This window comes from Pseudochaenichthys georgianus, unplaced genomic scaffold (assembly GCF_902827115.2).
Source record: "Pseudochaenichthys georgianus unplaced genomic scaffold, fPseGeo1.2 scaffold_450_arrow_ctg1, whole genome shotgun sequence".
NCBI lineage: Eukaryota > Metazoa > Chordata > Actinopteri > Perciformes > Channichthyidae > Pseudochaenichthys > Pseudochaenichthys georgianus.
Window position 1 is genome coordinate 139,513 of NW_027263015.1, and position 15,464 is coordinate 154,976.

At 45.2% G+C, this 15,464-nt stretch overlaps 2 protein-coding genes across 2 annotated transcripts; both read right to left on the reverse strand.

The window, feature by feature from the left end:
• Positions 1 to 10,769: 10,769 nt before the first annotated feature.
• LOC117442668 (photoreceptor cilium actin regulator) lies at positions 10,770 to 12,391 on the reverse strand. The gene is made up of 2 exons (XM_034078626.2): positions 11,562 to 12,391; positions 10,770 to 10,893 (listed from the first exon to the last, which is right to left on the reverse strand). Exons 1-2 carry the CDS (start codon positions 12,389 to 12,391, stop codon positions 10,770 to 10,772), a joined length of 954 nt encoding a protein of 317 aa, XP_033934517.2.
• A 190-nt stretch (positions 12,392 to 12,581) lies between these two features.
• Positions 12,582 to 14,935, reverse strand: LOC139433436 (photoreceptor cilium actin regulator-like). The gene is made up of 2 exons (XM_071202457.1): positions 12,715 to 14,935; positions 12,582 to 12,607 (listed from the first exon to the last, which is right to left on the reverse strand). The coding sequence occupies exons 1-2, from the start codon at positions 14,933 to 14,935 to the stop codon at positions 12,582 to 12,584; spliced, it is 2,247 nt and encodes a 748-aa protein (XP_071058558.1).
• Between the last annotated feature and the right edge of the window lie 529 nt (positions 14,936 to 15,464).

A 15,464-nucleotide genomic window follows, 5' to 3' on the forward strand; every position in this document is an offset into this window, starting at 1 on the left:
TCACACAGTTAAGAGAGACAATAGTCCTTCTGAATTATCAATAAATGTATTCAGTCCAGTAAAGCAGACTCCGAGGTGAAGGGAAGTTCACAGAAGCCTTTAGGCTACAAGAACAATCAACTTCTGTTAATGATAAAGATGTGTGTGCGTTAAAGATGTTTGGGGAAGAAGTGTGTCTATTGCAGCAGCTAGATGAGATTACTGCTCAAAACGATACCTGTACTTGTGTTTTATATTGAGTTCTCGGTTTTATTCTTTCATGTGTGGGGACTAAATTGTTACAACATTATGGAGTGGTTGGCTTAATCATGTTTAATTACTCTGTATGAAATAGAAGCAGTCATGTTTTCATGACAGGAGACTAGAAATTATGGGGGAGGGGAGCAGAGAGGGAAGTCTGAAGAATGTGTGTGTGTGTACTGCAGAAATACGAGGCAGCGAACACCAGATGTTTGTCTTGCTTCAAACTAAGGGACTCTTGTTTCCAGATCATCTCGGCTGGCGAGCGCTGATACGCTACGAAAGCCCATCGTTTGTATATGGGCCAATAGATGACCTGTATGGGAGTAGCATCCACACAGCTCCTCCCGTTGTTTTTACAATATCTCCTGTTGAGTCCTTGTGTCCGGTCTCTTTTTCTCCTGCCGTCAAGATGATGAGGTTCTCCCGGCATTTGGACCAGAGCAGGGGGTGGGCCCTTTGAGAAGTGTATTGTATTCTTACCTTTTATCATTAAAACAGATTATTGTTTAACCCCTATCCTGGTTGTTTTGAGTTTTCCTTCTTTTAAAACAAACTCATATAGGATCGGCGCGGAGCAGAGATATCTGCTCCTACAGATGTCAGCTAGACAAGCAGAGATGCGTGCGACGACCTGGGTCTCTGAGCGGGGAAAGGACAGAATTAATTGGGTGTCGTCAGCTAGCAGTGGTATGAAACACCATGCGGGCTAATGACTGATCCGAGCGAGTTTGTGTACAGGGAGAAGAGGAGGGGAGAGTATTATGCTAAAAACTCAATAACTTAGATTATTATTTATAGTTTTGCTGAATAGTTTCATGTCCGCTTACCTTAGAAACGTAAAATGCGACGGCAGTGTGCAGATGGGGAGCATGTCAGCTTAGCTTGGTAGCTTCAGCTAGCTCTGGAACTTCCAGCTCGGTGGCAGCAGGTCCCGCCTCGGCTCCGCCTCTTTGCCCTTATTTGGAGCAGGCTGGAGTAGGCGGGAGTTGAACTCTGACGTCACTGTCGAGCCGTTAGTGGCCGACTCCGCCTACTCACGGCAACTCTGCAGAATCCTATGGGTGACGTCACGGACCCTACGTCCATTTATATATACAGTCTATGGTGGTAACACATCAGACATGCTCAATCATGTCTCAGTCCCCAGTGAGAGGGTTTTCTCGACGGCAGGTGACATAGTTACCGCCAACAGATCTGCCCTCACTACTGACAACGTAGACAAACTCATCTTTTTGAATAAAAACTTAAATAGAGTAAAGCTTGAGTACCTTTATTTAGGCATAATGGCCTCACACACTCACAAGTTAATTACACATGTTAGACATTGCTCCTAAAGGTACAGATTTTATTTTGTTTTATATTTATCATTGTATTTATTTTATATTTTGACATCAGCAGATGTTATACAGTTCTGTATTGCCTTTTATTGATTGTGATTCAAACACTTTCTTATTATTTATTTTAATATTTTCAAGACATTACTTTTAGTTGTACAGCTTATTTAACCTTTTTGTTTGACATCAGCCAATATAAATAATATGGCCATCTGAGTGTTACTGTTTGTGGTTTGTTTTTAACGGTTTAATACAGTTAATGATTCCAAATGTTAGAGTTCCTTATTTTCATACCAAAACTTGCACTACTGTTAAAAATAAATAACAGCAAAAAAAAATTATGCATTTGGGACTTTTTTTTGCTTTTCCTTGTTGTACTGAACCCGTACCGAACCGTGACCCCCAAACCGAGATATGAACCGAACCGTGACTTCTGTGAACCGTTACACCCCTAGCAAATATACAATAACGATGTGGAGCAGGCAATTACGAGAGGAACTCATTCAGTAAATAACACTTTAGCTGCATCTCATTAACAGAGAAACAAACCACAAATAATAAACAACATTATTTTACTCAACATCTACCTCCAGGGATTTAAGCATGCCATATTCCATTTCAGATTTCATAATGGAAGAAGTTTAGATGTGATGGTAAATGAAAATGTTATTTTCGGGAGCTTTAAATGCATCTCAAGTCTTACCCTAAAATTGGAACACATCAACAGATGGCAATTTGATAGAACCATTAAATACATTTCACATCTTATTTATGAATGCATAATCAGAATTTCTCCATTGGGTTTTCACATACAAATGTGTCTTTGTTGATCTGTGAAGCTAACTGTCCCAACTTCTTTCCAAACAACGACCAACAATTTTTCCAATGGGCTGTTTTTACATAAATCAATCAAATTGTATTCATGTAGCCCAATATCACAAATGTTACATTTGTCTCAGTGGACTTCACAGTTTGTACAGAATATCAGTATGACAATACGACACCCTCTGTCCTTAGACCCTCACATCGTACAAGGAAAAACTTCCAGAGAGAACCCCACAGTTTAAAGGTGGAAATGGGAGAAACCTCAGGGAGAGCAACAGAGGAGGGATCCCTCTCCCAGGACGGACAGACGTGCAATAGATGCCGTGTGTAAATCGAAGAGGTAATACATTTTACAGCGTAGGTAGATCAAATGTTTGGAAATGCATGTGTCTATAATAAGAAGATGAATCCACGAGGATGTCAATAATCCTGTGGGAGCCATCAGGGAAGTAGCATGGTGAGAGTCAGGCAGGACCACAGTGACAGGTTCAGCCACGACTCGAAGTCCAGGACTCAGGATCCAGGATGCAGGATCCAGGACACATGACTCAGGACCACAGCAACAGGATCAGCCACGACTCAGGATCCCGGCGTAGATAGACACCAAAAAGAAATTTGGGGGAGGCTGGGTTATGCGGAACATGAGTACACAGGTACAGACAGACAGAAGGAAGAAGTAAGGTGTCCCCCGACAGTATAGCAGCAAAACTAGGGGCTGAATCTAATCACAAATTTAGGGAGAATATCTCCTGAACTTCTCCACTCAGTCCACCAATACATGAGCAGTTGTGTAGAAGTCCAAGGCAAGGCACGGGCCGGTGCATCTCGGTCAAAGTAATCACTAGCCATCTGAACTTTGACCCTAGGAGATAGAGGACAGAGGTGGAGAGGCACAACATGTCTACGTACATGCACTCCCTAAGTAAGGGAACCCCAACATGAAAGCCCAACCCTAGCCCTAACAACTTCAGATTCAGACAAAGGTCCAATTCAAGTAGTTGTTGGATCCCACTACTTTTTATTTCATATGTCCAGTGGCACTCTTTTCCTAAATGCAAGGGAGACAAAATTGTTAGGCTTCCCGAGAAGTGACTGGAGATGAGAACCCGCTATGCAAGCACTAAAACTGAGACAGTGGTGAAGTGTAAAAAAAGGCTTTATTTTGTCCACGACACTGACAAGGAGTTGACGTTGAGCACATTGAGGGGAGACGTGGAGCTGGGCTGACCAGGAGGGAGGGCTGGACGTGGCAGGCAGAGCGGCTGGAGTATGTGGATCTGGAACAGGAAAAACAAGCAGGATAAGGAAAGAATCTCCTTTCACAAGGAGCATCAAAAAGTCCCTAGGAAAAACACTTGTAGGCCTGGACGATAGTTTACCACTGAAGAATAAACGAAGAACTGGCTAAGTCTGAGGATGGGAACCAGGGTTTTAAGCAGGTGCAGGTGAGTAGTGGCAATCAGTGAGATGAGCAGCAGCTGAGGAGGTGAGTTGGCGGGAATCGAAAGTAGGACAGCCATGCCCAGCCAGGAAGACAGACACACAGACAAACACACAAAACAAACACAGAAGGGGGAAAAGAAGGAGGTAGTACTGCAGATCCTGACAAAAATACTGAATCTGTAACATGTGTCACAACCTTAAGGAGAACCCAAATGCAGCACTCGAGAAACCAAGGAGAATTGGTAATACACTTTATTGGAGATTCCACTGGATCTGAGGAATACCAACCTAGCAGTTTAACGCACCGGAGGACAGCTGGCAGAAGGTGAGTCAGGGACAGGCAGAGAGTCAGGGAGTAAGCGAGGCGGTCAGCGTAGATACACGTAGGGTTGGATAACAGGCCAGACAAGATAGTCGAGGGACAGGCAGGATCAGGGAACAGGCAGAGCAGGCAGATCGAGGACAGGCAGGGTCGGAACCGGGTAGGCAATCTAGTATCAAACGCGGGAAAGTCAAGCATGAGGCAAAGTACAATCTGGCAAAGAGTGTGTGTAAGGTGCGGGTTTAAATACTGGCAGAAGCTAATGGGTGCAGAAGAGAAAGAGAGTGAGCTAACGAGTGGGTGTTGAAAACAGGTGAGACAGGTGAATGGAAAACTACTGGTGAATGATGGAGCAGACTATGACAGAACCCCCCCCCCTTAATGGACGGCTCCTGACGTCCCTAAATGCTAATCTACAGAGGAGGGTGGGAGGTGGGATTAATACTCATCCGAAAAAGTTCTTTCGGCCTCCCTCTCCTGCCCCCTGTGGGAATCTGCGTCCTCAACAGAAGCCGGCCCCTCGCTGTCCTCCTCTGAAGAGCTGACGGTGAGAGGAGAGACTCTCCCTGTGTCTCTGCCCGTCGACGTGACGGTCTTTGACGGTTGCTCGGGATTACGCCGATGGAACTCCCTGGTGAGCCGGGGGTCCAACACATGATGAGCTGGAACCCAAGCCCTCTCCTCAGGGCCGTAACCCTCCCAGTCCACCAGGTACTGGACTCCTCTTCCTCTGGGACAGGAACGAAGAATGTGTACGTAGGCCCGCCGTCAATCATCCGGGGGGGTGGTGGGGGAGGGACTGCAGGAACCAAGGCACTCTCTCGGACAGGTTTGATCCTGGAAACGTGGAAGGTGGGATGGATCCGCAGAGTCCGAGGCAGTCTTAGCCTTACTGCTGCGGGATTGATTATCCTGACAATCTCAAAAGGTCCAATGAATCTAGGTGCAAGCTTCTTCGAATCCACCCGTAAAGGAATATCCCGGGAGGAAAGCCATACCTTTTGGCCCACCTGGTAGACGGGTGCTTTGGAACGTCGGCGGTTGGCAGAGGAGGCGTACCGGTTGGCCGAACAAACGAGAGTTCTCCGGGCTTGATTCCAGGTCCGTCGACAACGACGGATGAAAGCCTGGATGGACGGACGGACGGGTAACCTCCCTCTCCAGGGCCGGAAACAGAGGGGGTTGAAACCCGTAAGCACACTGAAATGGGGACAGCTTGGTGGCCGAACTGACCAGAGTGTTGTGGGCGTACTCGACCCAGAGCAGTTGTTTAGCCCAGGCCGCTGGGTGCTTGGAGACTATACAGCGTAAGGTCGTCTCCATCTCCTGATTCTTTCTTTCTGTCTGACCGTTGGATTGCGGATGGAAACCGGATGACAGACTGACCGTGGCCTCAAGGAGCGTGCAGAATTCCCTCCAGAACACAGAGGTAAATTGAGGACCATGATCGGAAACCACATCAGTAGACAGCCCATGGAGCCGGAACACATGGAGCAGGACCAGCTCCGCCGTCTCTTTAGCTGAGGGGAGCTTGGGTATCGGCACAAAATGAGCCATCTTACTGAATCGGTCTACCACCGTCAAGATGGCAGTGTGTCCGTTGGACGGTGGCAGACCAGTAACAAAGTCCAAAGAAATGTGAGACCAGGGGCGATGAGGGATAGGCAGAGGTCGTAGGAGACCAGCAGGAGCTTGGTGAGAAGACTTGTTTTGATTGCAAACAGGGCAGGCATTAACAAATTCCCTGGTGTCCTCCTTAAGTGTTGCCCACCAGAACCTTTGCTGGACTACCTCCCATGTACGTTGGATCCCAGGATGGCAGGTGAGTCTGGAGTTATGAGCCCACTGGATAACATCAAACCTCAACGTCTGTGGAACGAACAGGCGGTTCGGAGGACAGGCACTGGGTCCCGGCTGGTCCTGCTGGGCGGCCTTGACCCTCTCCTCCACCTCCCAGATGAGGGCGGTGACGAGCTGAGGAGTCGGAAGGATGGTGTCCAAGCCCCTGGGAATGTTACCTCCCTCTCCAAACTGACGAGAAAGAGCGTCAGCCTTAATGTTCCGAGAACCAGGGCGGTAGGAGAGGGAGAAATTGAACCGAGTGAAGAAAAGGGCCCATCTAGCAATGAGGGATGGGCGGGGTTGTGTGCAGTGCTATTCACACGGCGCGTAATAACAGCCCTTAGCTCATTACGACCGTGTGAAGTAGGTACACCTGGGACAGAGGAAAAACCGTGTTGCCTGCTAACCGACAGGCCAGAGGCAACAGGTTTACACGTCAAGCCCCGCTGTCTAATAACCGCCTGGTTATATACAGCTGGCTTGTGCAGCGAGCCCTGCCGCCTGCTAACCGACAGGTCAGAGGCAGCCTGCTCAAACGGCAAGCCCAGCTGTCTGTTAACCGACAGGTTACAAACAGCTGGCTTATGCAGCGAACCTTGTTGTCTGTTAACCGACTGATTAACAACAACCGGCCTGACTAGTGTGGGGGAAATGTGAGAAACAGCTGCTACAGACACACTGTTGTAATTTTCAACATTTTTATTGAAAATGTACTCCCGCACATCCCCCCCAAAAAGTCACTTTCGGCTCTGCTTCCTCGGAGGCTCTCTCGGAGGAGCAGACCAGGAGCGGGGGTACTTTGTTCCTCTCCTACTCACCGCCTGTTGTGGCGGAGGAGCGGAGATATGGGATGGTGCCCCCGCAGCCGCCGAAGGGTGATTCTGGTGCCGCTGCTGATCTCGCCGCTGCCCGCGCTGCCCCTGCTGAGACTGTTGCAGGTGCTGCGGGCGCTGCTGTTGCTGCTGTTGCTGCTGTTGCTGCTGTTGCTGGGGACGTTTGACCGACTGAAGCCAGCCGACGTGACGCCGTATGTCGTCTGCTTGCTCCGATGCAGACTTCATTGACTCCACCATGGTGTGGAACTGAGGTCCAAACAATCCGTCCGGACTGATTGGAGCCTCTATCAGCTCCTTCCCTGCACCCTACGGTATAGCTCCCTGCTGCAGCCAGAGGAACCGGTGGACCTGAGTCGCCCATGTCGCAATCCGCGCCTGTGAAACTGCGACTGCCGCGCTCAGGGTGAGTGCAGTGCTGGCCGCCTTACCGATCTCCTCAGCCTCCACTGAGGACATGGTGTCGGACTGCTCAGTTATACGCACCATGGAATTCACCAGCAATGCAATGTTGTTTGCCGCCGCTGACGCCTGGTAAGCACACTGGTGCATGCTGTCGGTCTGCCGGGCGACAAACTGATCCCTAGAGGCAGTCAACATGGGTCGCCGTCCGGCAACCGTGCTGGCCTGCTTAGCTCCAACAAACGTTGTGAGACTCGGCCCAAGAGGAGGCACGGGCGGAAAACCCTTATCCGTAAATCCCTCTACCCTTGTAAGGGGAGTGTAGGTGGATATAGGGGCCCTCAATGTCCTGGGGTTCGCTGCCGCTCCCTCCTGGTATTTCCTGATGGGCGGGAAGAGTCGCCAGATCGGATCACTCTTGACCCTCTGATCCTGGGAGAACACCCCGGACATATCATCCGAATACGCGCTCTCCTGAGCTGGGGGAACGGGGAGATCTCGCCAGGCGGCCGCCTTAGCGATGATCTCCGGAAGCTCCTGGAGAATTCCGCCAATCGACGGCAGAGCCGTGACGGCGGAGAGAGAGACCACTGGTCCGTGTGCCGGACCTAGACCGGGACCCCGCTCTGCCTCCTCCGTCCGGAGGAGGGAGATGATGGGGGAACCACCTGGTGATCCATGAATGGAGGGGGCGTAGTCATCCGACTCGTGCCCTCCACACGGATCCAGGAAATCCAGGGCCTCATCCACGGAGTAAGCCTCCTGGACTGCCCAATCATCCCCGACCTCAGCTGCAGCGAGAGCGTCCGCTCTCTGCTGTCTGAGGGCCAAAGGGAGCCGGGCACATAGCGAGCATGACACCTGTGGGGAGAGAGCAGCTCTCGCATGCTTTAACCCCAAGCAGGACTCACACTGTGAGTCAAAGCTCATTATGTAGCCCGTCTCACATGAAAGGCAATTCCGGACGCAGCCCTGACTTACCTGCCCCATCTCCATCTTTCCACTAGAAACAAAGCTTTTTACGGGAGGAATCTTTGTTTTCTAATGTGCCTGCTACAGTGCTTCTGCTACTACGGAGTGCTGAAGAAAAGTGGGAGCAGTTGGACGGGCCTTCTTCCTATTTATACGGAAGTGAGGCCAGAGGTGGGGCCCACGTTATAGGTGGGCGTGGATTAAGTCTGTCAGAGCTGCACACGTGCAGTGGGATTACCCAATAGTGATAGCCTTAGAGGGCGAAGCCTCATACGAAATAGAAGGCTTTGTTACCTAATCAGAATCAGAATCAAGTTAATTTCCGGGTACGTTTACACATACAATACATTTGCTGTGGTGTCTGGTGGTGCAAACATATACAATCTGAGAAAATAAATTGCAATAGTAGGTACAAAATATAACGATATTATGAATTAACCCGGGGACAGATAATCTACCAATCACATGACTGCGGCTCATTCACTGTACAGGGCCGTTAGTTAAGGGAAAATAAATCCTTTCAAGAGTTCATTTCTTATTTAGTCGGTAATATATTTATAACTGAAGTATTGACTGTATTTTTTATAAAAGAAGAACCGAAATTTGTCAGATTATGTTCTGAAATTCTTAAAATAATTCAGATTTACAGAGCAATGAATGTGATCTAATGAATATCATTTGACAATGTAAAACAAAACTTGAACATATAAATTGCTCCTTTATTATTTAGAGATTAAAGAAAACATTTAGAAAATTGAACTACATTTTTAGATCCCTGAAATAAATACAAATGATTGCACTGCATCTTATAAATGCAACATTCAGGAACTATTAACATTGTATTTGAAGAGAAAAACATGTTATTCTAACATGGAAAATGTGTGTTCCACTGAGAACAGCTAATAATACCTGTTCATCAATGGGATAATTGAAAGCTGATCATCTCTGCAGCTTTCTTTAGAAAATATTTATTGGATTTTGTTTTCTATTTTTATATCTTTTATTTGACATTTCACTTTAACTTCTTATTAAAGTATTTTTTTGTTCTTATCTGATATCATTTACTTTATTCTATTTATTTTTATTTTATCTCTTTATGGACATTTCATTTTAACTTCTTATGTTTGTACAATTATATTTCTTTTAATGTATCTTTTTATTGCACATTCTTACTTTGACCTCACTGTTAACATAAATATGTATATTATATATATTTTTGTATTCCTTTGTTGGAGATTCTTAATTAAACTTATTATGTTTAAATAAATATTTGTATTTATGTTTTTTCCGTTTATTCTTAAATGGAGCAACTGTTACAAAACCCAATTTTCCCAATGAAAGATAAAGTATTTTGGTTCTGATTAAAAGTAACAATAAAATAACAATATCCAACTGCGCATAATAAATGCACTTATTAGTCTGAGGAGTTTCTGTTGTAAAACGCCAAAGTTTCATTTCTGCAGGTTTCCTTTGCCAACATTATAAACGTGAGATGACTGCTGCAAGCAAAATTGAACTAATACGGGATAGAAATAGGACTTTCAGTTGGTAGCAACAGTACAGTAGCTTACAATTTCAAATATAATGCTATACATTCTGAAAGAAACTACATGTATGACCCTGCTGGGAAACAAGCATTATGTATTATTTCCTTTAATCCTTAGATCAAGTGTTATTCAATCACGTTAAGTGTTAGGTTGCCAACTGTATTCTATTGTTATATTATTTCATGAATGATTAAAATAGTCGGAAGTAAACTGATGATTTATTCAATACTGGAAAAAACAATTGTCTGCAGCCTTATTTATAATGCATGATTCTATCAAAAGGCAGAAACAGAAAACATGCCCAGCACTCGGTCACAGGTGCTGGACAGGAAAGAATTTCACTTTCAGGTCCTTCATCAGCCTGACACAAGTGGCTTTTATTATTGCAACCAACTTTAAACGATGTCCTAAGAACCATTTTTCATTTGTAATCTTTTTTAAAGGATTTGAAGATATTGTTCTGGTATGAAAAAAACGAAGTTAGGACGTTTTTTGTAATGTGTTTTATTTGTATTCTTAAAAAACATTGTAAAAATTCAACATGAAAAATAAATATGGTTAAAAACACATACTGGTTGAGGGTGGCCTTATTTATTGCTTGCCGCGTAGTATATGACCACAGAGACAAATTACTTACTGAACGAATGATTCATCAATCGTGTGATCTTTCTTATAAATGCCACTGCTGTTTTGATTTACTAATATCTAAATGCCAAAGCTTTATTTATAATGAAGCCAGTTAAAATAGTTCCAAATAATGTAAACATGCAGTTGTTTATAAAACGTTTTCCTCTCTTAATACATATAATTCACAGTCCAAGAGCATAATTATGTGCAGAGTGCACACGAATGCATGCAAAGATGCACACCTTTTCACTACACTAGATATAAACAGTGTGAGTGTGTTAGGTGTGGATAGAATTAGCTATTCCTCTCTGCAGTGGCGTAAACAGCGTCTTCTTAAATCCCTGGTTAAGCCTACTAATCCATAATCCCACTGGCTCCTTTAGTCTAGGTGCAAGGCCTGTCCAACAACACACAGGTCCGGGTGTGATGCAGAGCGTAGTGTAGTTCTTAGGTTTGATTGGCTCCCCCATTGTTCTTCATATCTGGTTGGTTCATCGTCCAGCCTATAGAAATGAATGGAGAATGTTGTCAATAGCATTTAGGGAGGTGGCCAAGGTGAGTTTGTGTCCCTTATAAACAGAAAGGGTGCATGACTGGGATTAGCTTGTGAAATGCCTGAAGTCAGTGAGTCACTGTGTTATGTAAGGTGGTGTGAAACTCATTAAAATGAGACACTGCTGGATCTCCTTAAAATAAGACACTTCCGCTTTTATACATTTTGTTGACAAAATCGTTCTTGATATACTCAAAATGTACAATAATGCATTATTGACAGACATGGAAACTGCAAAATCAGTAGTGTAAAGAATGAAATACAGGGACATATCTCTTTTATCCTTGTTGTATAGTCTTTACATTTGAAGAGCATGTCATACTTCTGTCTAAATCAAGTACAGCGAAACTGTCCAATGTGCTCTTCATATGTTATGTGCACGAAGCTAAAGATAACTTCCACCAGCCCCTTGATCGGCATCAAAAGTTCATGTAGTCATTACAATTACATGTGAACTCTGTACATCAGAAATGTTTGAGGTAACTCAGCAATGTAACAGTGAGCTAGTGAAATCAACACTTTACCATACAAAAAGTTAAATAAAACCACTACAAAAGATTGAATGAGAAGTTATATTTAAGGATTTAGGAAGTGTAACATATAAACATAAACACTTACCCCTGTGAGTTTAATGATGGCTCACTCCCACAAGTCTCAGCCACCGAGATGCCTGAGGATCTTGGTGGCTGATTCAGACTTGGCCTTCGGTCCGAATGGCTACGTCGGATAAATAATCGAGGTCCTTGAGCAGACACAGGAAACCTCCCACGATTCTCAAAAGAACGTGAGAGAAAAGAAACCCTTGTAGAGGTCCACGCTTGAGGGGGATGAGGAACTGGACAAGGCTGGGCCTCAAACAGGGATGGGGATGAAGGGCCGAAGACTGAACGTGCATTACTGAGCATCCGACTACTAGTTAAATCTTCACTGCTGTTCTCCCTTGACCATCTTTGTACTTTTGGCGAAGCTGGTGGAGAAGGTGCTTTGAAAGGGTAGGAGGAGGATGAATTTGATTTAAAAAAAATCTGCTTTGTTACAGGTGGGCTGAAAAGTCTTCCCTGTGATGATGGTGGTGTATAGAGTTTCTTGTTTACAGGTGGGCTTGCTGAAGAAGGTGGAGTAGGTTGTCTTTTGACGTTATGAGGACTGGGAAGTCTTCGATGTACACTGCTTGTTGCAGAAGGTGTGGAGGGTAACATTCGCCCCCTAGACAAGGGTGGTGTTGCTGGTTGTTGGTTCCTTACCACTGTGTAAGGAGGCACTTTAGATTCAGGCACTGAAAGGTTGCCTCCATCTTGTATGTCGGCTGTTTCTTCTTGACTGGAAGATAGGTTTGTTGCTACATAATTTTTTGACAATCCTTTTGAGTCTGAAGAGTTTCTTAGGTGTACGATCTTCCTCTCTTGTTGGTACAAGGAATCCTTTTCCTTTCCCGGGTCTGCTTCCATTTGGACATCTGGCTGGCTGAACTTTGACAAAGTAGATGCATCGGGTTGATCTGGTCTATCAACTGAAATGACCTTGGAAGTTTGTGGAAGGCCTCCTTTACTTGGCAGCACTGACTGAACAGAGGCCCTCAGTCGTTGTGATAGTGGAACCCTTTTTAATGGAGGTGACTTTCCGACTTTTGTAGCGCATTCATCCGATACACCAGATGAAAGACCCTGGGCATGTTCAAAGGAATTGTCCATTAATACTTCCAGTGGAGGTGGAGGAAGGCTATCCAGATCTAAATAATTATTTTTCTCAAATGACCTGGAATCAGGTCTACAGCTGGTTATTCCGGTGCTCAGCACGGCTTCTACATTCCCTAAACCCGGTAACACAGGAACGCCACACTTCCTTACTCCTATGAGAGGCCCAAGACTTTTAAGAACTTCGAGATCCTCTATTCCTTGACTGAAGGTATCAATCAGTCTTTTCACTGACTTCCTGCCTCTGTAGAGGCCTGAAGGTGGCCGTGGTGATGCAGGAGGGCTAGGGGGTGGGGTGGCTTTTATAGGACCCTTAGATGTTTTCTTGTCCTTCAGTTTATCATCTTCCACCACACTTGCTGCCTCCAGTTTTTTACTGTTGCGCCTTGTAAGGACTGCTTTGTCATCAATTAGTTGGGAATTGCTGTTCTTTTGTAGTGAGGGATGTTTGCGATTTTTTGCTGGAGATTGTGCTGGTGAGGTTCCTTGATTTTGTTTCGGTGGGGCAGTCTTCATGTTTCCTCCTGGCTTGCTTTTACCCATTCTTTGCAACCTCTGATCTAAATCCTTCTGTGTCCTTTCTAGTTCAAGCAGAGTAGGATCTTCCGCTTTGCTCCGCAAGGATTCTTCTGATTGGGAACGTCGCTCTTTAGACACAGGGGTCTTTTTTACCGCTGCCTTCCGAGTAGGTGCTGTGGTTTGAGGCCTCCTCGGAGACCTTTCTTCGTCCGTCCACTGGCGTCTACTGTTTTTTGGGCTGCCAACTACCTTGGTTTTGGCACCAGCATTCTGCGATGGGACAAATTGTATCCTACCACTTATAGCATTTTTCATTCTTAGAGTCATTTCGACATTTTGAGGATTCTCTATTCGCTTTGGGGGTAGACGGCGTGGTTGTAGCTGTTCCCGGTTTAAAGGTGAAGAATTTGATCGCTTTCTAAATCCTACGTCTACCATGCAGCTACCTATCTGTTCATCATCATCATCATCATGATCATGATCATCATCATTGTCGTCATCCTCTCCAAAATCTAAGGAGACTGAACCTAGCAATGAGTCTCTTTTGTTATTAGCCATTATGGTACAAGTTGAACCCAGTGAGTTAAGTGATGTGAGGGAAACGCTTGGACTTATTTGACTTCCAATCTTTTGCCTGGATGCTTTGTGCCTACTGTTCATGGAGCTGTATTCCATTTGGCTGACAGGAGTCGTTCTATTTGTCCCAGATGACGCACAACTCTCTCGTCTAAGGCGTCTTTCAGATCCAGCAAGGGATTCACTCTCAGCCCCAATACCACTGTCCTCGCTAAAGAGAGCAGAATCCTCTGGCCCAGGCTTGCGCAGAGAGGCCATTTCAATACGAGACAAGACTCGCATTAGCCTGGTCTCTATTGTACGTTTAACTTTTAGTTTCTCCTCTAAAAGCTCTGAGACAGATGCAAAATATTCCACTGCCTCCTCCAAAGCAGACTCCCAAATACTGCCAACAGTCTGGCTTACATTTTGCATTCTCTGTGTAGTGTACTGAAGCAGCTGCTGCAACAAATCCGGTGGGGGCTCAATATTAGCCGAACCAGACTTTGAAGGTGGGGACAATGACAGGTTTTTAATTTGACTTGGCCAAGAAAGATGCTCTCCATTCTCTTTAAAAACTTGTTCTCCCTCATCTGCCATCTCCTCAAGACCCTGAATTATTTCCTCGTAGCGTAGAGCCATAAAAGCAACCATAGTCTGCACAGAAACCTGAGTTTGGGTTGCTTCTTCCAAAAGTCCTAGTAGAAGATCATATTTGTTTATGCTAGGATTTAAAAAGGCATAAGCAGCTTTGTGAGCTTTTACCAAAGGTTCTGGGAAGTCCACTTTCTGTTCGGTAGGTCGTTTTTCCTTGTCTTTCTTTTTAAGCCCCTTAACACCTCTGGTATTTTTCTTTTGTTTCCTGGCAGGCTTTTTTTCTGCTGCATCCTGCTTGTCAACATTTTTGTCCTTTTTCTGTGAAACTGTGTTGTTGTCCATTCCTTGACTCCCCGCTTTATCCATGTTTACTGCTTCAGGGGCTGGCTCTGTCACATATCTCTTTTTTTGTGGTGTTATACGAGCTTTTTTCTGAAGTACCTGGGTTTGTCCAGCTGCCTTTCTCTCCTTTGTATCCACATCTGTTGAACCAGTTGAATAACGCTTCTCTGCATCATCAAAGTGGGAATCTCTGGGGCTTTCTTGAGGTGCAGGGGGGAGCATTCTGCCCTTCCTCATGGGACCCAGAACCCCAAAATGGTTGCCTTTGGATGGTGAGCAGCCCATTTTGGATAACTTCAAATACAAGCCGATTTTTGTGCGTTGGATGAAACACAAACTCCGCACTGAAGTGAATGATGCAAATAATAGCCAAGGTACTTAGCCACCTGCTGTATCTGACATTTTCAGATGGCTGAGGTTGTCAAGTCCGACAAGATCCCTCTCCACTAGGATGCTACAAAAAATAAATATTGATACTTCCATTTTACAAATCTCTCCCACCTGTCAAATAGGCAAAATAAATCCAGAGCTCGATGGCCATTTTTATAAAAAAATCCACGAAGCGTGCTCTGAAACTCATCCTTCTCTGTCTTACAAAGGACACACAGCTGAACGGATTAGTGGGGCTTTCTGTGAACTCCTCAGCATGCGCATATGTCACGTTATAGCATGTAAAACTCACCTACTGGTAAGACTATAAGCTCATTTGCTTAATTAGAGCTGGCCTCAGGTGGCTTTTTATAGCCTGCAAAACAATATCTCCTTCTTTAGTTCTAGGACCATGCCAAAATAAATGTGAAAGTGTTTATTTTCA

Bases quoted from the DNA above. Each gene is read 5' to 3' on its own strand.
- LOC117442668 (XM_034078626.2), bottom strand. From the start codon at position 12,391: ATGGAAGCAGACCCGGGAAAGGAAAAGGATTCCTTGTACCAACAAGAG. The intron at 10,894-11,561 runs GTAAGTGTTTAT...TCATTTCTATAG, and splicing joins CCATCATTAAACTCACAGGG to GCTGGACGATGAACCAACCA.
- LOC139433436 (XM_071202457.1), bottom strand. From the start codon at position 14,935: ATGGGCTGCTCACCATCCAAAGGCAACCATTTTGGGGTTCTGGGTCCC. The intron at 12,608-12,714 runs GTAGACCTGATT...GAACATGCCCAG, and splicing joins GAGCACCGGAATAACCAGCT to GGTCTTTCATCTGGTGTATC.